This window comes from Trachinotus anak, unplaced genomic scaffold, assembly GCF_046630095.1.
Source record: "Trachinotus anak isolate AG129_WGS33_773 ecotype Australia unplaced genomic scaffold, CSIRO_AGI_Tana_v1 ptg000001l, whole genome shotgun sequence".
Classification (NCBI taxonomy): domain Eukaryota; kingdom Metazoa; phylum Chordata; class Actinopteri; order Carangiformes; family Carangidae; genus Trachinotus; species Trachinotus anak.
In genome coordinates this window covers 19,349,602-19,376,759 of record NW_027273852.1, presented here as the reverse complement: position 1 = coordinate 19,376,759, position 27,158 = coordinate 19,349,602, and the positions used below count along the sequence as shown (strand labels likewise).

Genomic DNA, 27,158 nt, shown 5'->3' with positions numbered 1-27,158 from the left:
GTAGGTCAAAGAGGATATTTGGTGCATTTGATGCAAACATTTTATATAATTTGAAAATACTCCCTTGGTTAGCCTCATTAGCTTTGGCCTGAGTGGAAACACTTTTGTCTAGTTTAAGGACAGTGGATATTCTTCCCCATTTCTTACTGAGACTTAAAAAAATTCCAGCCCTATGACTTAAAGGCTAACAATGGCAATATTCAAGATTTTTGTTACTGTCAACAATTTGCATGAAGAGACTAAAAACTAATGTGCCATCAGTCTCTCACCACACAACTAATTTCCCTGTGAATCTCGGATTCTCAGCATATGTTAGTCAAACAAAACAGTTTACATCATCTAAAAGCTTTTGAACAGAAGTTAAGAACTACAGTGTGAACAGTCTATAGGGTGTGTGTATGTGTGTTATCCATTGATTATCTTCTGAGAGATGGCTCCTGGCAGTGTGTAGAACAGCAGGGCGAGGAACAGCAATGTGATGAGCAGGATCAGGGCGATGATGATGTACTTCTTGTAGCTTCGCCACACCAGGTGGAAGAAACACTTGAATGGATTGACAAACCATGAGAAGGAGGTGTCTGGACGACTGCGGGAAGAGAGGAAAAGAGAATGAAGTTGTTTTATTCCATGGTATATTTAGAAGTTTTTGTTTTTTTTTTTTTTAACGGCTTAAATCATCTGGGTTTTGTCCATGAACAAGTAGGTAAACTATTAGTGCTGTGTGCTGTCACTGAGCCCAGCTGGTAACGGTCACTAAATAGTTCCTCTGTATATGAAACACCTCAGATAGAGCAAGGTTAGCTGTTTCCCCTGCTTCCAGCTTTGTGCTTATAATTAAATTAATATTATATTTAAACGAATAGTTTGACATTTTGGGAGACACAACTCGCTGTCTTGTTTTGAGATTCATGAGAAAATTAACACCACTCTTATGTCTGCACTGTTAATGTGCATGAGCCAGCAGGTGTTTAGCTTAGCTGGCACCGTGAGGTTTTTAGGCAGCCAGCGGAAACTCGTCAGCCAAAAACATTTAACAACCCAATAAATCAACAAATGAACACTTTCACGCTTTGGTTTTTCTATAAATTAAACAAACAAGATACATTGTGTTCATTTGTGAGCGTTAGATGTGCTGGTAGGAGAATCTTTTGATCTAACTTCCCCATAAAGCAATGAAGTGTAGCTTCCTAAATCTCAAACTATTCTTTTATCCTACAGACTAGAGCCTGACTGATACACTGGCAGATTTAAGATAAATAATATAGATGTTTATAATCTCATTTTCAATCTCAACATATTGTGTTATATTAATGCTGCCTAAATGATGTGATGGTAAATCAATATATCCATGACTCACACGTTGGTACGGTTACAGTCAGTGCACCACGAACACCTCTGATTTTCAACACCAATATTATACCGTTAGTGTGTCTCTAAAGTTTAAAACTGAGACACCATGTGTCTCCAGAATTACCATTAGCTCCCATACCTAATGTCTGACTATTACAACACATAACTGCTGTTACAATTACATTATTAGACCAGCGGGGAAATGTGACTGTTGGCCAACACATTATCAGCTTTTTTAACCTGTCAAATATCAAAATCAGAATCCACCTTAAAAATCCTCTAACAGTCAGGCTCTACAGACAGACTTTATATATGTTGTAATTATCTCACTGCTGTTAAAAATAGAAATAATCTAATAAATTTACCAGAATGTCAAAGTGTTAACTTAACAAAATTCCCTGAAGTCAAAATAAATTTGCATTTGCTCCAAGAGAATAACCGCCAGTCACTTACTTTGGTTTCGGAAGCGGCTCCGGCTCCTTGCGGGCTTTACCGACAGGATTTTTCTCGGCCTCCTCGGCCGTCACAAGATGGAACTCCGCCTCCACTTTCCCCTGTTGGATTCAGAGCACAAGGTACACCTGTCAGTCTCACTTTCCTCACCTGTCAGTGAAAAAAAGTCTCAACAAGTGCTTAATCTGTCAATCTGTGTGACCAGATTTGTACTGTGTGAGTGTGTGTGTACCGTCAGCTCTCCAGATTTGCTGAAGGGCCACCAGCCTCTCGCTCTCTTCTGCTGGAAGATGGAGATTCTCTCTGTCCCGTCGGTCAACATGTCCGCCTTACATGACTTGGCTGTCTTTGCCCCCCGAGGGAAACCGTGGAGGTCTAACTCCACAGTTCCTACACACACACACATTTAATCAGTCAAATATACAGAGAGAGAAACACAGACACACGTGGAGAAGCAGTAACTCACACATACCTAGGAAGTCATCGGAGGAGAGTGTCTCAAAGTCCCAGACCTGCAGAATGAGGATGGCAGGAAGCTTCTGCTCTGTTTTATCCAGAGAGAAAATGTTCTCTCTCTTCCTCACCACTATTACCTGAGAGAGAGAGAGAGAGGAGAACAAACCGGTGTTACTTCACTCATAGCCTTTATCTACCACAGTACACCACTGTATGCCCTGTTTCATCCATAGAAAATGGAATAATGTGATACTGTTTATGTATCTGTCAGAACCTTCTCAGCAGGCAGGTAGCTGAAGGGGAAGACAAAACGCCAGTTGAAGTTTCCTTCTCCAGTCAGAGAGTTGTAGTGGACGTCAGTCTCCTGTCGGTCGTCCTCCAAACCTTTCAACCAGCTACAGAGAGAGAGAGACAGTAGCTGTGAAATGGAAATATGTTACACATGTTTATGGAAATAATTCTAGGCTACGTGCTGTGGTAGGTGATTGTGGTGTACATTTTAATAGCACATTATGTATTAATATTGTTTATTATGTTATTGCAATTAAATGTATTAGAGTAAATAGGCCACAACAAATATGGCAGTAACTAATTTGTTCTGTTGGTACTTCAGGTGTATATAATTATATTTGTTGATACTTCTGAGGCTTATACCAATAAATACCAATAAATAGTTAGTTCCAAAATAAACATGACATTTACCATTTTTGTAAGTAAATGTAGTTATCACCTGTACTATGTGACCTGTAGTGAGCAGGCCATTTTACACTTGAGGAATAAACTTGTTAGTTCTCTCTGGTGGACAAACTAATAAAGTGGCCACACTGTTTCTAAATACTAAAAGTTGCAAAAGTATGTTTTCTCTGCCGCTGACCATGGTTTCCTGCCAGGAGGGGGTGGTGGTGAAAACGGTCACTTGCCAAGAGCTTCAGCCATCATTGCATTTACATCGCAAGAGGTCAGAATACACTCCCTGATCAGTGCTACCTCTATATCCTCTCATGTTAGACTGAGGGCAGACTGGGCGCCATAGCGACTCACTACTGCAAAGCAGTATGAGAAAAGACGTCACAGAAATAAAAGAAAAACAAGTTCAAATTGGTGTTGCTTTCCACCGCTGGAGACAGCTCTCAGCAAGTAAGGGGATGAATTTTGCAGCTGAAGTCCATCATTTTCTTTTTGAGTGGTAAGTAAACAGCTGTTAATGCTAATGTTGGCTATATAGCAATAGCAAAAACTTACATACAGCACCTTTAAAACATATTTTTGGCATTGCTGTCATGCAATTTCTTGTAACTTCTCAGCCAATATATACATCAATGTGGATATATCAGTGATAAGCTAATATCAGCCTGATGTCACACTGTGAGATTTTTTCCCAGATTAAAAGACCAGAATAAAGAAATGAAAATGCTGCAGTATCTGAGGCCAGATGTGTGCACGACTGTTCTTCTCGTTGCTGGTGAGATACATCAGTTAAACTTTTACAGCACAGAGAAATCTTTTTCATTAGGGTCACTTTAATTAGCAAAGAAAAACAAAGTATGACTGATAAAATATCAGTATGTTGAACAAAGGAGGAGCTTGTTAATACCCCTTGATGTAGATATCACTGGACTGTTGACCGGTCAGGAAGTTACTGTCCTCCAGAATCACGTCTTCTGTGTTCCAGATGATGATACGCAGCTCATACCTGAACACACACATTTGGCTGTTAGGTGCCTCTTCCTAACAAAAACACATTGTTTTATCAAGACAGCTAGTTCTCACCCTTTTGGTTTCCGAGGTGAAATGTCCACTGAAGGTCCAGGATGAGGCAAGTCCATGGGGAACATGTCGACCCACATTTGTACTTGACCCTACACACACACACAGCAGAGGCATGAAGAATTATTTCTTGTGGTATATTAGCTGCTTGTCTTCCTATTGAAGGAATTTGTAGTGACATCACTTTCTTACATAATAGTACTCCCCTCACCCACACAAACTTTTATTACAGGACAGTTTTGAGTCACAATCACAACTTGGCCAAAATTTGAGCTTCATGAAAAAATATATTGTAAATGTAGTTGAAAATTGAGGACATAATTTGACACTAAACAAAATGTAGATCGTGGTGTAGATGTGCACCACCAGCAACAAACAGGTAGACTTCAGGTATTCACCTTCAGGATAATATATCATTAAAGAAAAAAAAAACAGTAATCATTTACACTCTGTACAGTGATAATGTTTTCTCAATGGTTAATTTTCTCTTTGATGGTGGGTAATACACACAATACATTATTCATTGGTGTGAGTATAAGTACAGACCAGTAGAAGTACTGTAATATATAACTGGAAGTTTCTGTGCCAAATGTAAGTATTTTTTGTTTAATATTTGATGAGACTTTTATTCTGAAGGTTAAACGTCATTGCTGTTGTTTTTGGTTTAAAACACAATTTTTCACCCTGATAAAAATGATGATGAGTTTATAAAAATTGTTTGGTTTATTACATGTTCCATGCAGAGAGCCTTGTGCTTGTTTAGTCCATGTTACAGCCTACCTGATCCATGCCAGGCCGGGCCTTGTTGAATAGAGTTCTGGTCTCAATGTGTTCTGGGACCAGCTTGCATCCCACATCTGGAATCTCTGCCCAGCGGTGCAGGATCTTCAGAGACAAGTGCTCATAGGACTCCACCGGCTGGTCTGGGACATGTGCACAAAACATTATGATTAATGTCACACACACAAGGTTATTATCAAAAACTAATGAACATGAATGAACAAGTGTGGCTTAAACCCTATAGAACTACAGCATTTTAAAACACAGGCCAAATATTTCACAGAATGGAAATATTCTGAAGAAAGACAAAGAAGCATATCATTACATCAGCAGCATCATCAGTACGTTAAATAGTGAGCCCCCAAAAACACCAGTACCAATTCTGGGGATATTTTACCAACATTTCGGCATTTGATAATTAACTCCCTATTAAACCCTAAAAAATACTGACGTGTATGCCCAAAGCCAACAAAAAGTCCTAATAACAGAGCATAAAGAAAGCCACAAATGTGAAACCTGATTGTATCATATAAAGACAGAGAGGAAGTTACAGTTAACCCAGTGAAAATAACTAAGAAAATAAATGTAAACAACAGTTTAAACAAGGTGGATCAATGCAGTCACTTCAGATGTACACAACCCCCATCTGAGCAGCTTTCAGTCTGTCCAGTGTACCTTCATGCATGAAGAGTGTTTTGCCAGTGAAGACTTTGTCCGCCACAGTGATGCGTCCTGGTCTGAAATGAGGACCGTCCACACCGTTATCTTTGCACAGCTTAGACAGCAGCTCTGACGGCTTCAGACTGTCTCTCCAGGCATTATAACCGTCACTGACAGACACACAGACAGGAAGAGTTTTGAATAAGTTTCTCCAAACACGACAGGATGATCTCAATTGAAACAAATGGAAACATCTCAAAATGAAGCTGAAGGAAGACGAACGCCCTCACGTACAGACTGTACTCAGTAGGGAGTCCACAGGTGGCTCTGTGACGGCTGTAGAATCTGTTCTCCAGGTCAATGCGAGTCTCTCCTATCAGGTCGTCCCCTCCCACCAAGTCATAGTCATAGATCAGCACTGACAGCAGAGACTCCTTAGGAAATGTCACCTGCATCTCAAAAGACCTGAAAGAAGGAGAACCACCTCGAGAAGTTAAGTGTCAGATACATGGTAATTGGCTATTTTGTGGATTTAGTCAACACAGTTATTTACCTTCCAAACACAGGGTTTAACTGCTTAGGAATGTAGTTGTCTCTATCTTTGATTTCATTTTTGCCGAGGCGAACAACAATGTAGGGGTCCGCCTTCCCATCTGGGTCAGCTGGGTGCAGATTAGACGCCTAGGGAGAGAGGTGAGAACATCATTTCTAAAATCACACTAAGAAAATAGGTGAAAGCTGACTGAATGTTATTTAAAGGTCCCATATTTTACACTTTTCAGGTGTTTAATTTAATATTGAATATTTAATATCCTTAAGAATATATTTATATATATATATGATGGTTTTAAGAACCAATAACCATCTCTCAGGCTTCTCTTGGGAGCACTAGTTACAACAGGTCAGTCAGCCAATCAGAGGAGAGGATCTGAGTCTCTCTTCTGATTGGCTGACTGTTTTCTGAGTGATTGAATAAAAATAAAGCAGATTTCAGAGAAACCAAATCCTACAAGGTTGGACGGTGGGTGCAGGTGGGTGGGGCTTGGGGCATGACTGAGAGCAGTGACTGCTTTATTGTGACATCACAAAGTTCCAGAAGTCCTGACGGCTGGTTTTAAGGCTCAGTTTCTGAATACAGGCTGTGTGCATTTCTCTGTGGACTGAGGCTTTGATACTTTCACAGTATTAATATAGAACCTAGACCGGCTTTATAATAAAATCTCACTTTATACAATATAGGACCTTTAAAAACAAGGTCCAGAACAGAGCAGGACTCACAGAGACTATGTAAACCCGTATGAGGACTTGGACCGGGCCATTGGGAGGAATTCCCCTGCTGACTCTGAAGTGCCCTGTGTCCGCGATGTCATCCCAGTCCTCTGCCTCGTCCTCAGTGAGCTTATACAGGCAGAATCGCCCCTGCAGAGAATCATAAGCAGTGGAATAGTTCAATAGTGAAGATAATGTCAGTGGATGCCAATGGGAGACGTTCGACTTAACTGTCTCACCTTAAATTTGCCAACAAATCTCTCATCAGTTGCTCCCTCTTCCTCATTGGCTTTCCCTCTGAACAGCTCATACGTGTTCACCCAATCATCAAACGGCCCGAAGTCTGCCTCCAGCTCCTTGTCGTACAGCTACAGGAGGCATGAGGTTGTCAGCTTCACTTCACTAAACTTTTCTGTCTCTGACATATCATCTATACCAATATACAATGATTGAATTAAACAAATAGGGACCCACACACCACTCAGATGTTCTTCAGTAAGCCAGTGGCTGTCCAGTTATAAATTCATCAAATGCAGAATGAGTTTACAAAAAATGTCAACATTGGGTTTGTTACTCTGAACATCTAACTGATTTTTTTGGACTGGGAGAGCATGTGGACTGAGTACCTTGAGTGTGGCTAGTTTAGTTGATAGACCAAGATTTGGCTCCAGGGTTCCTTTTCCTTTCTGCTTTTTCTTCTTGTCTCCGTCCGAGTGGGGGCTGACTGATGGAACAAACAAGATACATTTTCAGTGGCAAGACTCACACAAAGCACATCATGGCATGGAGAGTGAGGGGAAATCTAAAACATTTGCATTGTGGAACAGACTAGATTCAGTCAGTTTTTTTTTAATAACTTAAGAAACTCTGTCACTCAGGAACCTACAGGCGAAGGTACCTGCAATTTAAACCACACCCCCTTTATCTCCACCAGAAGAAAAAAAAACTGTGCCATAATTCATTTCCATTTAATGTTGTCCTCTTTGTCAGAAATCTTTCAGATGCTGCCCACCTCAACATTAAAGAGCACTGTACTGATCCCTTTGAAAAAACATCTTCTGGTAAAGTGGCCACCACAACTTAAAAAAAGCAGAAGCTGCAGGGCAACAGTGGCAGCTGCAGGGCAGATCATGCAGTGACAGAACCAAACATCTAATGTACCAACAGTGTAACACCCTAAATTAGCCAAAAATAGGGCTGTCTACATCTGTCTACAGGGTTGTACCACAGAAACCAGTAAGATTCACTCAGGCCAAGCAGGAGATTTCCTCCAAGGAAGTCAAAGTGCTCAGTTGTCCTTAATTACACATCTTTTTTTATCAGTCTTTGTCCTTACCCAGAGAGTCTATTCCATCGCTGAGCAAGCTGTGGAACGGCGAAGCTGCAATACACAACAATGTGTGTGTGGGTAAAGGGCAAAGTGTTGGGTAACCCTTTGTAAGACCAGTTTACTCACATTATTATTATTACTATTATTATTATTATTATTACAGTTCACAGTATCAGTGGCGATATGCATGTGCAGCAGTCTTTCTGAAATACTGAAGCAAAACTTGGCAGATAACAGAAGTACACATCACAACCAACATCTGGTCAGCAGCCTGGTTACTCTGCCGACTCTCATCTGCTCAGTTTTCATCTGTCTGGTATCATGACATCACTCAGAACATTACTTTAGAACAAGCATGAACATGTGTTAAGAAAATCCTCCACTGACGTTGCACTCCTAACATTGCTCAAGAGACGAGGAAAAAAAATCTAAAGTGATGCAGCAGAACAGGAGATACTATCTTTTTTCCCCATGCATTCCTCTTCCATGTCAAACCCTTGCATCTACATTATCCACAATGCAATGACTACAACAGTTCAGTCTGAGATGTGGATGTGTTCTGCTAGTAGGGGCTAATGCAGCCTCAAGCAGAGATGAGGAGCAGGCTACAGAGGTCAGGTAAACTCATTTCTTTCAAACTCAACAACACCAGATTATTTTTCCATTGTCAAACCCAACTGATCCTGACTCCAGTGACTTCACAAAGCAGGGTTTTTACAAATTATTCATATATGCAGTAAGTTCTCCCTAAGACCTGTAAACAGACTTTGATATGTTTAAAATTGGTTTAATTCCCCTTTGACAACGGTTGTGTGTCAGCTGTGTTTGTTGGGGGTTGTCACCGTAACTTTATGTAACTGATGAAGCTCAGTCTTCCCCAACCATGCTACAATACAAGACTGATTTTTTTCAGTTTTATCTGCTCTTGAGACTGTTTTTTGAAAACCAGTGTGGACATAAGACTGCAACAGAAAAAAAGATGTGCTTTCAATTTAAGTTTAGATACACATTCTGTTTTAGAAAGAAAAGGGGCATCAAGATGAAGCTAAAGGGCGTTATGCCACATAATGACAATGTCCAGAACAGCCCTCTAATCTGGACTGTTGACATCAGATATAACGTCATGAGAGAGGAGCTCCTACCTTTTTCAAAGACCTGGGGGAACAGGGAGCCATCCTTCTGCTTGACCTGGAGCACAAACAGGTGTGCGCATGATCACATTTTCTATTATAAAAACATTTCTTCTGAGATTTTTAAACAAAACTCAACAATCAGAGCTACCTGCTTCTCCACAGACGCATAGTATTTGGACCACCAGTCGATGACGCTCTCTGCTGACTCGTCAGCGATGGTCCGCCTTCTCCTCTTGGTGGATCGGCGGGTGCTCTTTGTGCTGGTCTCCTGAATTTAAAACATACAGCCATGTGAAGAATAGTTAGAGAGTGGTATGTGTGATCCATGTCATATCATAGTTACTTATGTTGTTCTATGATCACATACATATGCAGTAACTTTCACCTTTTTCTTCCTGGGTTCTTGCTTAGGGGTGGGTGGGGCTGGAGGCGGGGCATCATCATCAATAGTGATGAGGAAATCCTCATTTGTTAGTGCCACAGTGGAGCTGGTCTCTCCAGGATGCTGTGACTGTCCTATTGGACGAGAGACAGAGGTAAAGCATGTTATGGGACAGGACTAAGACTAATTTGGGCTGTTCAGAGTGCAGGGTTCACACACAGTCTTAGACATCACATTCAAGGACTAAACACAGCATAGTTTCATCCACCATATTGTGTTGTTGCTGATGTTATCAGATGCATCTGTTCTCTGTCACATCACTGTATTGTTACTCACAGATCTACTCTATGTTGTTTGACAATAAGTAGAAGCTGGGGGGTTGTCAGTAACACCAGCACATGAATGTTTGTGTGCTGGCCACTTACACACACCAACGTATACACACTGTTATTACCCTCAGCACTTTGTGGCTCTGGCGTCAGCGCAGGTTCAGTGGTGTATGTGACTTTGGGTGGTTTGTGTGTCTGTACGGGAGCAGGCAGGGCTGGAGGCGGAGTGTATTTGAAGGCCTTGAGGTTGTTGATGACATGGTTTCCGACCAGCGTGCTGCGGCCAAAGGCCCGCCAATCCACAACGGTGATACTGAGAGGAGGGTGTAGGAGTTCATTCTCTGGTAACTCCTACAGGACAATAAAACATGTTAAAAACTTTTTTGAGGGTTCTCCATGAATTGTCCAATAAATGGCCAAATTCATGTGTCAACCTGATAGCCGAGTGGTTAGGGTGCGTACCACATGAGCGCAAAAGCTCTTAGCATTTACCAGCCAGACTCTTTTCTGCATGTCATTCCCCCTCTCTCTTCCCCTTTCCTGTCACTCTCTACTACTCTACTTGACATCAGTTCTTTATAGAAACGACTTTGTCACGGTGACGCAGGAAATGGTTTTTTCACAGATGCTGCCACAAACTCATTTTTATCCAAAATATAATTGTATGTAGGCAGGTGGTGTCCACATACTGTAGCCAACACAACATATGCATCTCAGCTGCTTGCTGCATTCAGGATGTTTTGCAAGGGTGCTTGTCACAGTATGTTGTATGATGCTGTATTGGTCTTACCAGCTCTATGGCATCAACCAGCGTGGTGAAGTTCGGATTGGACTTGTACTTCTGAATGACGGAGGAACGCAAAGTTTTACCTGCACACTCTATAAAGACCTGGAGAGCGAGAGAAAGAGTGAAATCTTTAAATTTTTCACCATCTGTTTTTCATAATCTCTGTTTTTTCAATTGTGGTTTTGTTAAAAAAGGGGCCATATAATCTGAACATGCATTGAAATGACAGGTAGACAAAGGAGTGTTCGACCACAGTTAAAACCAAGTCATCATTATGAAGGATCTCTCTTCTGTTGCATGTTTTATTCCCTGTTAAAATCTTTTTCCTTTTCCAAAGCAAAGGTTGTATATTGCCCTGATTGTAAAGCCCCTTTAGACAAATTTTGATCTGTGATATATATATATATATATATATATAAATAAAATTAATTTGACACTATGTTTTAGTCCTGCAGTCAGAAAGAGGCACATGCTTGACTAAATGAGGACATAACACACAGGTGGATAAATACACAAAAAAGCTGTGCCACAAGGTAACAAAAATTCTCCAATAGCATGAAATCTTGCACCAAAGTACCAAAATAAAAGAAATTAGGGTGAAAGGGTGGAAGGAGAGACATGGAGGTCAGACCAACTCGTTTCACCTCAATCTGCAGTGAAGCCCAGGTAAAATACACATTCAGATCACATCTTAAAATACAGACCTTCAAGGACTTGTTCATATCACTTGTGTTTGTGTACCTGTGGGCGATCAACAGACAGGAGCTGAACCTTCTTTAGCTCCCTCAGACCCCAGAATAACACCTGGTGGAGAGAAAAAGACAAATATAGACTAATGCCAGCCTTCTCTTTTACACAACACTATAAACATTGTCATCCCACACATGCAGGAGGGCAAACCTCTAGCCTGAAGGTGCTGAGAACGGGTCTGATGTTGGCAGGAACCGTGTAGATGTCTCCTTCCTGTTCTTCTAAGGGCGGCAGATTCTGCTCTCCAGACTCTGGGATCTGCACAGTCATTGCAATGACACATTCTTAGGTCTTCATTATGGTTTCATCCTGCATTATTGAGATGGAAAATGAATAATTATCCAACAGAAAAACTGTGAGACCAACCTGCAGCAGTTCAAATGCAGCCAGTAGGTCTCCTCCTGGCTGGCTGCCGCAGTGCAGCGGGCTGTACTGCAGGGTTGGAGGCGTGTAGCTGTCGGAGGACAACCGAACCTCAGGCACTGCCACTGTGGCTCCCAGATACTCTGCCTTGCCCTGCACATGGCAGGAGACAGGGTGAGGTCAGAGATGTTCACTTCAAAGAGTCAGCAGATAGCAAAAACATAGCTAAACAATGACTTGATTAATCTGTTCATTTATCCACATGGCAGTACCAGTGCATCGTCGTCGTACACCTCGATGAGGATGCATGGCGGCTCCTGTTGGATGAACTGCAGATCTCCACTCAGCAGCAGGCGGCTCATAGGCAAACACTGGTTCCATGTAGGACTGAGAGTCTGACTGATAACCTGACGACAGCACAAACACAACATGAGGACACAAATAAACAACAACAAACAAGCAAAGTGTGATGTCACTGTGCTGTGAAGTGACCAGTTAGTAGTGGCAGAAGAATCTAGAGCTGTGGAGATGTAATTCTGTGATTTTTTGCTGCATTTGTTACATTTTATTTGGATCTGAGTTTGATTTTACATGTGGCTTATTTCTTTATCTGTAGAATGGAATTATCAGTGGATAAGTCACAAATGAAAATGATTACATGAATTACATGAAAGGCACAAACTGCAGTGAACCTCTAGACCTGGGAGCTATAGGAATGTCATCACAGAGAAATTTCACTGATGTCCAGGGAACACAAACGTATGCACAGTTTGCACACAGACATACTACAGGAGGAAATGATGGGTCATCTTGCTAATTCGAATCATTTCATTCATTCACTGACTGAACAGTTTGTTCACTTCTTCACACCAATCCTGAGCTAAGCGGCCACATCACCGCTCCAACACACTTCAGTAAGTGAATGCATCATCATTCAAGACCACTTCAGCTCGTAGAAGACAGTAAGTGAACACATTACTGTTCATGCAGCTTCACGGACCCTTCACAGAACACGTATGTTTGTAAGGTAATAACTCAGGAGACTACTGTTTAAAACATACTTATCAGATTATGATGTAGCTTTTTCAGTCTTTTAATCTGCTTTTAACAAGTAATGTACAGGCCAGTCATGTGAGCTCTACTGATCACTCTACTGATCTCTCTACTGATCACTTACATTGGTGGTTTGGCTGTGTGACAGGTAGGTGACGCGAGCGAAAGGGTCAGACAGACCCGTGTTGTCAGCAGCGATCAGACCACGAGCCTGATACATGTGGCACCTCAGCTGGAACTGATGATTCTCTGGAGACACACATACACAAAACACAGCGTGTAGTTCAAAGTGAGTTTAAAGGGAAGTCACGAGGATATGTATAAGTAACTAAACTTTCCCTCATGTAATAGCAATGTCACAGATTTGACCAGTACCTTTGTCAAAAAAATCTATCTGAACAAATGAGAGATGCTAAAGATAGAATTAATATGACAACCCCAGAAGTTAGAAATTATTTTCATAACTCCCATCAGTGTTGATTAGTTTCTGAAACTAAGTCACCATAGAGTAAGGAGGGATTTTCACAAAGATACTCTTTTACCCTACTATACGTTAACAGAAGGTAACACATTGCAGGCAGCATCACTGGTAGTAAATGGTATGAAATGGTATACACTTCCTGTCTGCTAGCAGGTGTGCTTGTTCATGTCAAAGCTTAACAATTAAAACACTATGAACAGTATGAATTTTTTGCCTGATTTTGCTGCTTGTTTGTATCTGCTAGCTTAATATCTGATGAACGCAGTACAAGATCATATCAGTCTAACAATAATCTCTGTTTTCCCTCCAAAGACAGTTACGTGATCATAACAATAATAGTATTATTAAGCAAAGAAATACAGGTTTTATTTCAGTTTAAAAGTTTAATTCATGGTTTCAGATATAAATCTCTCTAAACTTCTGTGGTTGGAAAGCGACTTCTGCAGCAGTGAAACCAGAGCAGAGCCGACAGAGAGAACAGATCTGTGTTGTGAGATCTCATGAGAGTGTGTTGCTGAGACAGAGTAAATAAAGTGAATTTTCTACTCATCTGTCGGTCTTAAAAATAACCCTTTTGATGTCAGAGTGTTCTGAGGATCTGTGGCTTGTGAAAAATCAATTCAGTATTTATCTAGTTGAAATAATTAAAAGTGAACCGTCTCCTTTCTCAACTGTCTCTGATTTTAATAATGAGTTTCTTACTCACCTGTGCAGTGCAGGTGTGCTGGAGGGCTGCTGGCGTCAGCGCCCCCTGTGGCTCTAGTGAATCCTGCAGGCAGGTCATCCAGCATGTGGATGGAGTCTGAGCAGCTTCCAAACCACAGATATACATCCAGCTTTGCTTGGACTGACAAGCCTGCAACACGCTTCCCCGGAGGCTGCAACAGACACACACACACACACACACACACACACACACACACACACACACATGCGTCTACTTTTCCTATGTTGAGAAATACTGAAGTTATACGGTCGTTGTTGGAGTTTACCTTCAGGAACAGGGTTATAATCTTGCCACAGTGGATTCCTCGGGCCTCCTGGCTGCTGGAGAACAGCAGGTCTCTGGCTCGGACCCGAGCGTATGCAACACGCTTGTTATTGCTTAGCAACCACACAAACATGTCTGGTACTGTGTGCTGGGGCTGCAGTGTGCATAAGAAAGGATGTATGAGGTAAATAAATTAATGCAGTGTACATGAAACACACACACACAGACACACAAACACACACAATGTGAGTACTGCACCTCCTCCACAAGAAAGCGTAGTCTGTGTGTGAGTTTTGTTGCGTCCTGCAGCATTTCTTTCACCCCTCCAGTTTTTCTCTTCCTTTCTCCCAAATAGTAGGCCTCTTCTATCATACTGTCCTGCAACACACACACACACACACACACACACTTATTAAAGGACCTACATTTGGCATATTTTTTGTAAAATGTCCCACATTTGCTATTAAAAGCCAATCAACCAATGTGTGCAGTTTAAATGGAGAACAAATCCAAACATCCACTGCACTGTAAGACTAAAAATGTATCTGTGTGTGTGTGTATTTTCACCAGCTCCTGTGTACACATGGTAAGGCGTTTCTTGTCCAACTGTGTCAGGTAACCAGACTTTAGCTCCGCCTTCAGCTTGGCCTCTGCTGCTGCTATGAAACTCCTGTAGAAAATAACACACATTTAACACACACACAAAAAGATGCAGCTCTGTGAGACTTTTTCAAGAAGCAGCGATATCCATGCAGTACAGTATCTTCATGACGTGCATGTTGGCTGCAGCATAGTTACAAACACCATCTACATACAGTAGTCTCCACTGCCAGACCTAAATCCCTTGATGCATAATTATATATTTGACTTTAGCAGAGACAACATACACTGTGGGTAGAAAACTGAAAATTTTATTTCTATAAAATGTTACAAATTGTTCATATTTATCATTTGACATTTGATTTTAATAAAGACACAATATTTAAAGTAATGATGTTAAGACTTTACTACCACTGTTGAGTTGAGACACAGAGGGTTGGATTTGATTGTCTGAATACCTGGCATCCATGCAGAATTCTTTAAGGATGGTTTTGAGCGTATCCTCAGCCCTGGGATCTGACTTCTTGTGTAGTTCTGCCGCACCGGCCACCCCCTCTTCCTAAGAGGAAATAAATATTTACCTTTACTAGCACGGCTGTGGAAACTGTCCACAGAGTCATCAGGTAGGTTTTTGAGAGGCAGGTCCTTCACAAACTGTTTCATAAAAATGATACAACTGGTCTGGCTTCTTTCAGGGTTTGCAATTGTGACTGTCATGAGTGTGTGTGTGTGTGTGTGTGTGTGTGTATGTGTGTGTGTGCGTCTGTGTGTGTGTGAACATACAAACAAAACAGCTATATTCTCCAGCATATTGGAGTTGTAGAGTCGGTATGTTCTGTCCTCCCAGTGACTCAGCACATGAAAACATGGCTTCTGCTTCTCCAGGGGCAGATGCATGTAGTGCCTAAATGTGAACACATATACACACACACAGTTATACACACAATGAACTGGCAGACTTATGAAAACACTGTGTAGTAATAAAGTATAGTATAATAGTAATATATTGTAAGCTAGAAAAAAACTACTTTAAAAGATACCATGATTACATCACTGACCAATCGGGTATAATCTGAGAAAAAGGAGCTGTTCCTTTCTCCTCGTGGATATACTGTAACTAAACATTAAAGGGTCAGGAAAGCTATTACATTCAACAACATTAAATAACTAGATTAACTTTCATGCCAGAAGTGTTCCAATCATTAAATGCTGATGTGACTAAACCTGTTTCCTTCGACAATGAGCGGTTTTTGCGGATGCGTGGTGGACTTGGAGGTTGAGGCGGTGTCCTGAGGGTCTCTGGGGAGGAGGGGGGAAGACGGAGAGGTCGAGGGGGAGCTGAGAGGGGAGGAGCCGAAGATGTCACTGCTGTCCGGGACATCTAGCGCTTTTCTCCTCCGAGGGACCGCAGGACTGACACTCGTGCTGGGCTGGCCCGTAGCTTCCAAGGTGTTACCATAGTTACCTGAGGGAGGAGACAAAAATAGAACAGGGTTTCTTTATGTATCATAAACCATATTATATATTATGAACTCATCAAAGGGTGGTTTGATTACTTTAATGTGTGATGAGTTTCTAGCAACAGTAACAAGGACGGAAGAAAAAGTGAATCTGGATTTGGCGACTCACCCAGGGAGAACTCAAAGCTGATTGGTTTGTCACCAATCTTTCTGTCAATCATGGTGGCTTCGAACAAAACACCAAACAGCAGGAAGCTCTCCTTGTTGTCGGGATCCAGCTGGACACAGGAACAGCACAGACTCATGGGTAATGCAATATTTCAAGAAGCACCATCGTTACCATGTAGTATTCTTAATTTACTACACTGTGTGTATCTGTTGGTAACATTGAGGGCATTATTTCTTACCGCAGGAGGAGATTCCACAGGCAGGACCTCTGGTGCCGCAGCTTTTCCTTTATCATCATCAGCGGCTCCTCCTGCTGCTCCTCCTGCTGCTCCTCCTGCAGCAGTCTTACCATCCTTCCCTCCGGCTTTTCCTGCTTTTGTGTCCTTCACAGGCTTGATCATTCGGCTGAGTTTGGACTCTGAACCCATCCCCCCTGACAAGATCTCCACTGCCAGCTCCATGTAGACGCGCCCCCTAACACCAGCAAGATATGGGCAGATGTTGTTGTTAGTAGGTTATTTGCTAATTATTGATCTACTCTTTTTTTAAAATGAATAATATCATCTTTTAACATTGACCTGTATGACACGCCCTCTCCGATGCCCTCATTGAGCTCCACAGTGTCATCACCCAATGAAAAGTTTCGGGCAGAGCCATAAAGGTTGATCCAAGCAGGTCCAAAAGTTGGTAAAAACCCTGGAGAAAGAGAGAAAGAGGGAATAAGATGAAGACAGAATATGAGGAACAAACAGCATTTTCCACAAGACAATCGCAGGAGTATGATAACTGTCTTATCCTCCATGAAATTCTTTCTCCTTTCTTATCCCCTATCTTTCCCTCATTAGTTTTCTTCTCTGTTCTCATCCCTCCTTTCATCTTTCCTTACCTCTGTCACCATCCTGTTCATTGGAGATACGTCTCAGGTCAAAGTAATGGGTTCCTATGGCAACATCACTCATGCTTCCCTCATCCCAGACCTATAAGGAAAGAGAAGCCAGATTCCTGGGACGTTTATAATGTGTATAGTGTAATTATATATTTAATGTGTTTTTAAATGTAAATTGTGGTTGAATTTGCAGAAAGTCAGCCCTGCCCCTCCCACATAACAACGTTCACACCTGAATCTTCAGTCTCTGACACAGAGGAGGAAACATCTCTGTGAAGACAATCTGTTCGTTCCACACTGGGTCTGCTGTGGACTTCTGAGTGGATGTGCGACCCTGAGAGGTGAGGTAAGATTTGAAAATTTTTTTTAGACTTACCTAATATAACTTACATATAATAATACTATAACTAGCACTGGATTTCAGACCATGCAATCCTCTCAACAGACAGCAGCAGTGGACCTGGCAGTTAGACAGTTAAAAAGCTGATGTTTCAAATAGGAGCAAAGATCAAAATTGAGCAGGTTTTTCCAACCAAATACTTCATCTTTCTTCAGGTTAATGCAGTAGTGCTAAGTTTTAGTCCAAAACTTTGAGGACATACATACTGTACACATTTCACCAAGCATGCCAATGTTTAATTTAGATTTCCCTGTCTGGAATGAGTCAAATAATTTTTTCACGTACATGAAATCATGTACAATCATCTGACTCTTCCCTGCGACAAAAACATCTGAATGGATGTTTATTTTACAACCATAACCTTATTTTTTTAAACCTACATTTTAAATGAATGTACAATAAAAAATCATTATACAGTAGTTGATGTTAAACCCACCACTTGTTTAAAGAAGCTGACCACTACATATGGGTCTATGAGTGCTGTGTTGTCTCCTATGAAGGCCTTGGTGACATTGGCCATGATGCTGGAGTTGTTCCGGGGAAGGCCTTCAGCTTGATAGACCTTCACACAGAAACGTGCCCAGGGTCGTTCAGAGGGAAATCCTTCTGGTATCAGCAGGTTCCTGAGGAAAAGGACATCACAGCAAAACACAAACATTAATAATATTATTTTCCAGTCACAAACTGGGCCTTTTAACAACCAGGTTTATCAGTAGCAACTTGAGAGGCAGCTAATTAAAGAAAGACTATGAGTCTAAAGCCCTGAAAATAACTCCAGGAGGTTGAAATATGCATTGCAACAAATTATAATATATTAAACTTGTGCAAAACTCATTCCAGTCTGACTATTGCACAAGATGAAAATGTCCACAATACAGAGAGTTCATCTAATGAGGAGCATGAATGTGCCCACTGAATTTCATATAATCTGCCCACAGGGTTAAACTAAATGTCAATGGAGATCTTGTTCTAATGTTGGAGCATAGCAAAAGGTCATTGGGTCGGCAAAATAATAAGAATACATCCTGTAGGGACCACAAGTATTCAATATTCAGTATTCAAGAGGCAGAGTTTATTGGTCAAGTTTTATCTAAAAACAGGAGAGTGTCATCTGCATATGTAGTGATGCAATGTACTGTATGTTGCTATAGAGGACACTAGTCATGCAAATGCAACAAGGTGTACAGGGAAGAAAATGGTTGTAAGTGCACCTGCCTACGTGAAATGGGCATAATATAACATTACAAGTCAAAACATATGACTGTATAATTGTGATAATTAATGATAAATAGCAAATGTGTTTTTGTAAGATTAGTTAAATGTTAAAAGTTAAAAGCATAGTATGAAAATGAATGTAAAATAATAGCTAATAAAATAATAGGGGAATGCTAAATAATGATTCACAGACATTAAACTTCACCAGAAGCCTGTGTTCCAGCAACTGTGGTTGCACTTGTACAACTTATCAGGATAATTGGGTACCAGTTAATCTCTTAAACTCTTATTTTTTCACATAAATCTTCAATTAAATTTCTTTAAATTCACAAATAAAAAAATCCATATGGCTACCTCACATATATAATAGATATCATATTATTTAAATAATGGGTCCATATATTACAAATTAAGACAATTTGAAAGGCATAATGAGTTCTGTAAACACATTGGGTCTTTGTAAACACATCATTAAAGCATATACTTCTCTTAACTGGAGGGATATATAGAAATAATCAAAAACAATATTTAGAAAAAAACGGGTATCATACTTATCTATCTGTTCTTCAGCATCACTCGCTTTCGGACCTGGTTGCATGGCATCTCCCTTTGCTGAGACACTGATGTCACACTTGACATAACCTTTGACCCCAGTGCTAATGTCACCAGGATTGGTCAGCATGGCCCACTTATTGACGAACTGGTGACCTGAAGGAACAAGAAGAAGCCATCATCCCAAACTGAACTCATAGAATTAATTAATGTACCATGACACGGTCGATAGCAAGTTGTTACCTGGCTGTTTGTAGACTGTCCACAGATCCAGCTTAAAGGAGCCAATACAGAAACTTCTCAGCATCTTAGAGTGCATCACCTGGAGAGAAAAAGAGGCACAAAGACCAATCACAACCTTGAAACTAAGTGGGCACTTAAAACCCAATGACCCAAAGACCAAAGGTATGCAAGCACACAAAAACCATGGAGGCACAGACATAAAACACAACATGCCACTTTTTTTGACCTTTTTACTCACCGATAGCTTGATAACTTTGTCAAAGAAGACCTCTTTGTGGGCAAAGAAGTCAAACACAAAATACTAATGGAAAGAGAGGTTAGAGCGTGAGGACAGTCAACCAATTCGTACATACAGTAAGACAGTTTATTGAGTTGCTAGGTCATCCTAATTTATTCCAACCTCATTGTAAAAGGGAGCATTGGTTCCTTCTTTGACTGTCGTCTGTTTCTTCTCATCACCAATCTCAATCACCACACTTGGGTCAATGTTTTCCCCCACAAGCTGTCTGGCCTCTGTGATGTTAATGGAAATCTATGAGACAAAAAAACACATCAACACATGCAACACATGAGAAGGATTTTGTCAAGGTTTACCTCCGATTTAGCTAAAAAAGACATCACATATTACTGACATAATGTCTCATAATCTAAAGCAGGTCTTTTCCTCCATATAAAAATATTTCTTCATTTTTGCTTTCACCAGCTTAGTACATCACAAATATGTGCTATTTTGCCTTTATGTGTTAAAATGGTCTGTTGTGTTTAATTCTGCCTGTTTTCTCTTATTATTTATATATTTCTCTCTTTTAATTATTACTGGTACCACTCCACATACCCATGAGAATTGCTTATGTACATTTAATCTTTCATTTAAAGTTATACATAACCCGAATGTGGTTCATAACTGTGCACTCTGTATGTTGGTACCTGGAAGCTCTGCGGTTTCCCTTCACTTTCCTGGATGCGAGTTTTCAGTTTGGACCTGTTGAAGTTTTACTGTACAGGTCAGGGTCATTATCAAACACAGTAACACAAAGATATGTGCATATAAAAGTTATAATAATAAACAGTTATCTAGTGATCTGTTACAAATATACAATACACATAGTCATTATAGCACAGACACAAAACTCTGTTAATGCTTTACAGTTACCAAGATGAAGAAATCATGACTATGAATGGATCACAGAGTAATGTTGAAGTTTTGCTCGTCACTGGGATGCAAAAAGATAAAGAGCTGAACTCAATATAAAAAACAATTGCAATACATGTGTATATATCTATGTACTATGTTACATATACATAGAGTATGATTTAGATCATTAAACAAATTAACCTGTAGTTTTCTTTAAACGTGCACGCATCTAATGTTACATCATATTTACAGTAACTGCTTTTTCCCTTGTGATTTTACTTTCCAAATTCTGAATTCTAGATCACAGAGAGGGTGACACTGAACTGAAAACTTTACTGAACAAAATCATATCATATTCCTCTGTGATAACACGCAGCTCAGTTTGATCATTTCTGAATAAACTTTGCCACATTAAGATGCTGATTCAAAGGCCCAAAGGATCTTTGTTGCCGTCAGGTGGGACTCACGGCTGATGGGATTTGCTGATCCAAACAGTAATCTATAAATATGGATATGCCATTTTTGGGCAATGCAACAACACATTGCTTATATTTTAGTTATTTGTGTATTTTTATTTAGCCATATCTTTGTTGCCAACAAGTGCAGATTTGAATTAATGCCTCTTTTTGTCAGCATTTAAGGAGGTTTTTTTTATACATTTAATACTTTATACAACTGTTATGTAGTGTGTAAAAATATTTCACACCTCTTATTGTTTGGTATTATTCTGGTTCTGACTGCAGAGGTTCCTGGTTGATCCTCAGTGTTTTCTCCTTCCAGCAGGAGAGACACTTCAGAGGGCACATCTGCCTCACTGTCTGCAGACATATATACAGAAATACACACACACACGGACAGACTTTATTTTGCACAACTTCATGTCAGATATTAAAGTCAATTAAACCCCATAGAAATGATCTCAAAGATCTATTCAACTTAACTTACTGTTTGAGCTTTCTGTCAACAGAAAAGGTCAGTGAGGTCGTCCTCCTCCTGATACGAAACCTTTACAAACAATGAGGAATCTGGGCTGACAGCCAGTATCCTTTAAGCTAACTAACACCAGCAACAGTAACATAACACAAAGGGGTGAATTTTGGTGTCTCAAAATGAAGTTTTTACTTAAAAACTGTTCAGGTTGTGGTACAAGTGTCTCTGAAACTATTTTGCTTAGCACACAAGTTAAACAGAGACAACTACATTCAGTGATGTCTGACATTTTTTTGTTGTCCCTGAAAACCTAAATTACCCATAATGACTGTGACTGTATACACTCTCGCTCCAGTATTAAACATGTGACTGTTTGACAAGGGTTAGTCTCACCCACAGTGATATGACAGGGATAAGTGCTCTGCTGTACACAGGAAATACAGCCAAGATTGTGAGATTTGTGTGTGTGAGAGTGCTTGTTTTACTATACTTATGGGGTCTGGCAGCTTTGTGGGGACTGCAAAAGTTTAAATGGATGTTTGAGGGTTAATGGACATTTAGTTGTGATGGTTAAGGTTAGTGTAAGAGGCTGGGAACGTAGTAAGACTAGGATGTGTGCATGTATGTGTGTGTATGTGTATGTGTATGTCTATGTGTGTCCTTGTTTGTTTTCCAGGCCTTACCCACAGCTCCCTTGTTTGCCAGGACCAGGTCTGTGTCGACTTTCTTCTTCTTTTTCTTCTTCATTTTCAGGCCAAACATCATCTTGGCCTTGCTGCTCAGACAGGAGGAAGAAGACTCTCAGTTAGTCAACTCTTACTTTCAACCCCATTTGTATGAATGACATATGTAATGACGGAGCAGCCAGTAAGTATAGTCTAATTGCACAAAAAGCTTACTTAGCTTTAAATTTATTTGAGGTTTTACACATCTATATTAGGCTCAGTCAAATGTAGCATCTTTATTACTAGCTGAAGACTAACTGCAGCCCCACCCTATACCAGGAAGAGGTGAAGACAGCTGCAGTGCACGCCTTATACTTAATTACCAAAAGATACCAAGTGTCTGCTGATGGTGTGTCACAGACTTCAGTGAGTCACAGTCTTAGGCCAAATATTTAGTATGATAACTATGTGTTTGTTTTAATTTTCCATAAAATAACAACTTGAACACACACGCAATGTTGTGGGTAACTCACTAATTGCCCTGTTCGCTAACTCACGGGGTAAGTCAAAGCTAACCCAGAGCACAACATTTCAATGTCAGTGTGTGGGCAGTTGACAGTGTTGTGCTATTTATTTAATTTTACTGGAGATAAAAAACAAAATTTCTAATTAATGCTTTTCCTCTATAGTGTTTTATGTTCTGCTCATCATTTTCAAAATCTATAAAAAGCAGAAAAAAATACAAAATGACACATACATTTTGTAATGTGATTCCTGTGCATCTTCAGTGAAAAACCAACAAGGCCTGCTGCTTCCTAGTTGTGATTACAGTCCTACATGAGGAACATTTGTCGCTATAAAACAATCAAATTATTGTGTTTCTGTGAATTATTGCAATGAACATTTTGAGTTTAAAAAATGCATTCAGCTTTTCATAAAAGTAAATGAACTGCATATATGCAATTCATTTTCTTTTTGTACACAAATCACTTGAGGTACAATTTCCTTAAAAAAAAACTGGATTAACAGATTTGGATGTCTTTAATTTCAGTTAAATATTACAAAAACATCTTTGGGAGTGAACAAGAAATAACTAAATCAATAAAATGTAAGAGGTGCCATCAACCATTATTCAATTCAATTGAATTCAATTTTGGTCCATATGCAGTACATAAAGACACAGAAAAAAAAAAAAAACACACCAATATTGGCCGAAAAAGTGAAGGCTGAAACTACAGCTTATTGCACCTACCCTCTCTACAGCCCTCTCATTACAGGTCAGTGTGTAGCCACAGAAAACAGAAAACAAAGAGAAGCAAAACAAAAAGAAATTTTCACCACCATGAGTGACCAAAAAAGAAAAGAGAATTAAAAAAAAAAAGAAAAGAAAACTTCTACTGGTACATTTATGCAAAGTTAATAATCATATCTCAGTTTTCTATCTATGTATCACCTTATTTTTAAATTTACTAAGTGAACAACATATTCTTAATTCATTTTCAGATCTCATCCACAGGTTTACCCCTTTGACCGACATATCTTCTTTTTATGTTAGTCGCCACCTTTGATTTTTTGACTGTACTTATTCCCCTAAGTTTGTACGTGTTCCCTCTGTTTTCAAACAGCCTGTGAATACAGTTTGGGAGTAAATTATTTTGTGCTTCATATATTATCTAAACAACAAGATCTTGGAACTTTACAGAATATGATTACATACATTTTATGTGTTTAATCATATAAATATGACTTTTGCGTATCTGTAAGTTGAGGAAATAAAATTAGTACAAAGTTGTTCAGTCACTGTCTTATGTCATTTTGTCAATGAGATGTTTCTCACCTTATGCTTACAGGCACAATATTTTCAAAATTTGAAGAATACTAATATTTTCTTTATGAATATTGACACTGATCTGAGATTAATGTTAATTATTCTCCACCATCAACTGCTAAAACAGAAAAAAATATTAGCTGAAATCTTAAACATAAATACTAAAATGGCCAAATATGACACAGACGTTATTTAAAATTGTCTGCTGGATGGAACAAACTGGTAAAAAAGACAATGCTGTAAAGTGAAACTGCTCACCGCCGCTGGGTTGCAGGACTCTCAAAAGGATCCATTCTGTTGAAGTCCACAGAAGTTTTCCTTTTTCTACCAACAGTCACCAGGAATGATCAGGACTTTCACTTCCACGTCAATGAATGAAATCTGGCTGCTTTTCTGCTTTTCTGGAGACTCTGTGTTTATTATTCACCTTCTCCTCTCTCTGCTAATGCTACGACATGGTTTCTCTCCAGACCAGAGCTGAATAATAATCAGCCTACCATCGCCTGTTTTTAGGATTAGTCGCCCTGGCAAACTTCCAGTAACAAATTATCGTCTCTGCTCAACCCAGTTTACTTAGTCTTTACAGCCTTTTCTTCTTTCAAAATTCCTTTATAATTTGGCATGACTGTAAATATAGGCTTATCCAAACATCCTTCAGCTCATCCTCACAAATAACCTCACTCTCCACAACACCTCATGCCCAATCTTGTCTTTACATATCTCTGCACTCGTGGATTAAACCTTGACAGCCGAGCTCAGGCCCTTCCTCCTCATTCTAAAGAAAATATTTTCATCCTATCTCTCTCCATGTTTAACTAGCTGTGGTTCCAGTGGTTCAGTTTCTTTGTATGAGTGTTGGTTTGTGGTTTAGGTAAAGGGACCTGCCCTCCTTGCTGCATTTTCACGTATCAAAAAGTAGTTCACATCAGTGTTTATAACACTGCCTTCACTGTCAGAACGATCTGAAGTGTTCACTCCTTAATTCAGGTTTTACATGTGAGATTAATGATAGTTACCTAATAATGCAGGAACATCCTCCTTTCACAAGGAAGTATTACAGGTAGAAGAATGTTCTAATGATTATAAAGTCCAAAAATCACCAGTCACCAGCAATTTACACAGTCAGTTCAAACTTTGATTAATTTGATAGTGGCCTCAAGTTCAAAACAGTGGAGGCATAGTTTCACTGCTGTGTACTGACGTTGCAGTTGGAGCGGCCAATTAGCTTTCTCTCCTTATCAGTGTAAGTTGTTACCACCACTGTTACCTTTTGATAGACATTACTTTAAACCAGTCATACGGCTGGGAGGAGGGATCACACGTCCAGGCCACAGGAATAAAGATGTATCATGGAAGCTGGGCAGAGTCAGAACTGTACCCGATCATATGGGTATTGGGATGCGTCATCATGTAACTACCTTTGCAATAAATTATTGCATGAGTTTAAGGTAGATATGTCTCCAGTATGCGCTCTCTGTAAAAACAGAAACTGAATCCATTTATTCATGAATGTACTGCATTAAAGCTTCAACAACTTGACACCAATATTAGAAGAAACAGTCTTGTGTCTGGACTGCAATACAGACTCAAAATCTACTATCCATGAAAACTCGTCTGTCTTATCTGCAGGTATCGCATCCATAAGGCTATATCCATTTGTTCTGTATTGAACTACGTCATCATGTTTTGAAGATAACAATGAACAAAAGACCTTTCAAACAATTGGGAATAAACTAGTCAGTGTGGGGGCGCTCTGGTGGCTCACCTGGTAGATCGAACACCATTTAGGCTCAATCCTTACTGCAGCGGCCTGGGAATCTGAGTCAGGCCCTTTGCTTCATGTCATCCCCTCTCTCATCCCTAACCTTCCTGTCTCTCTACCACTGTCTCTATCATACTAAAGGCAAAATTGTCCAAATGAAAGTAACAAAAACATTTTAAAAAGTGCCCAAGTGGCATTGTTGGTCGTAGCTGTCCAAGATGGCAGACCCGCAATCGCAATCACAAAATCGACAGGATCAATCAGACTCTGGGGCATGAGTGGGTGTTGTGTGTGGGACAAATTAATGTGAGCCAGCAGTCGATCCCCACTCCTGAGAATTAAGGACATAATAATTTTGTAACTAAAATATTTTAAATTAAATTATTCTAAATTATTATCAAAATCAGTTTTGAAACTTTTAAGATTTTATAAATAAGGGACAGTTTATATATTTTATAGTTGTCTTTCACTTGCTATTTTATGGTAATATAACCTGGGTTTTAGGGTTTTTTAGCATGTTGTATTCCAATTTTAAAAGTGTTGCTCAGTGTGGCTCTCTAACCCAAACCAAGGAACCCTTAAGATCCAACTCCCCTTCTGTTTTCAATTACTCTGTGACTTTACTATAAATAGATCAGTATTAATACATGGTAGGCAGTACCAGTTAAAAGGATAAATCTGGTGATAGTCTGTATTTTAGCTATTGTCAAAAAATCCAGTGACCAGACGAAAAACAACTGCCTGTCTGTGGCTCTCAGCCCACTGATTCCTAATGAAGACACAACACTTTAACAATGGTTTACAAATATAGTGTCAATTTTTAAAAGAGCCTTGTAATTTCCTAAAATAGCTGGGCACTGTAGTTTTCAACAAAACTTTATTCAAACAGCAGGAAGCATTCATTGAGGACTATTTCCAGCCATGGACTAATATGGATTTGCTGCACTAGTATTAGTTGCAGTATGTTGGAATGTTTCCGT

General features: G+C 39.9%; 1 protein-coding gene across 1 annotated transcript; it reads right to left on the bottom strand.

The window, feature by feature from the left end:
• Nucleotides 1-161: 161 nt before the first annotated feature.
• On the bottom strand, nucleotides 162-26,003 carry fer1l6 (fer-1 like family member 6). The gene is made up of 46 exons (XM_071482467.1): nucleotides 24,675-26,003; nucleotides 22,607-22,698; nucleotides 21,700-21,811; nucleotides 20,786-20,840; nucleotides 20,259-20,390; nucleotides 20,097-20,159; nucleotides 19,859-19,937; nucleotides 19,615-19,771; nucleotides 18,285-18,471; nucleotides 17,681-17,782; nucleotides 17,449-17,539; nucleotides 17,141-17,258; nucleotides 16,802-17,036; nucleotides 16,564-16,672; nucleotides 16,159-16,399; nucleotides 15,718-15,838; nucleotides 15,393-15,493; nucleotides 14,902-15,004; nucleotides 14,593-14,712; nucleotides 14,336-14,488; nucleotides 14,050-14,221; nucleotides 12,987-13,111; nucleotides 12,082-12,216; nucleotides 11,813-11,962; nucleotides 11,597-11,704; nucleotides 11,438-11,500; nucleotides 10,700-10,798; nucleotides 10,035-10,260; nucleotides 9,584-9,714; nucleotides 9,347-9,466; nucleotides 9,208-9,253; nucleotides 8,072-8,116; nucleotides 7,362-7,459; nucleotides 6,975-7,103; nucleotides 6,745-6,885; nucleotides 6,020-6,147; nucleotides 5,761-5,931; nucleotides 5,482-5,636; nucleotides 4,807-4,949; nucleotides 4,030-4,118; nucleotides 3,854-3,952; nucleotides 2,534-2,654; nucleotides 2,276-2,396; nucleotides 2,036-2,193; nucleotides 1,804-1,904; nucleotides 162-586 (listed from the first exon to the last, which is right to left on the bottom strand). The coding sequence occupies exons 1-46, from the start codon at nucleotides 24,707-24,709 to the stop codon at nucleotides 406-408; spliced, it is 5,661 nt and encodes a 1,886-aa protein (XP_071338568.1). The 5' UTR covers nucleotides 24,710-26,003; the 3' UTR covers nucleotides 162-405.
• Between the last annotated feature and the right edge of the window lie 1,155 nt (nucleotides 26,004-27,158).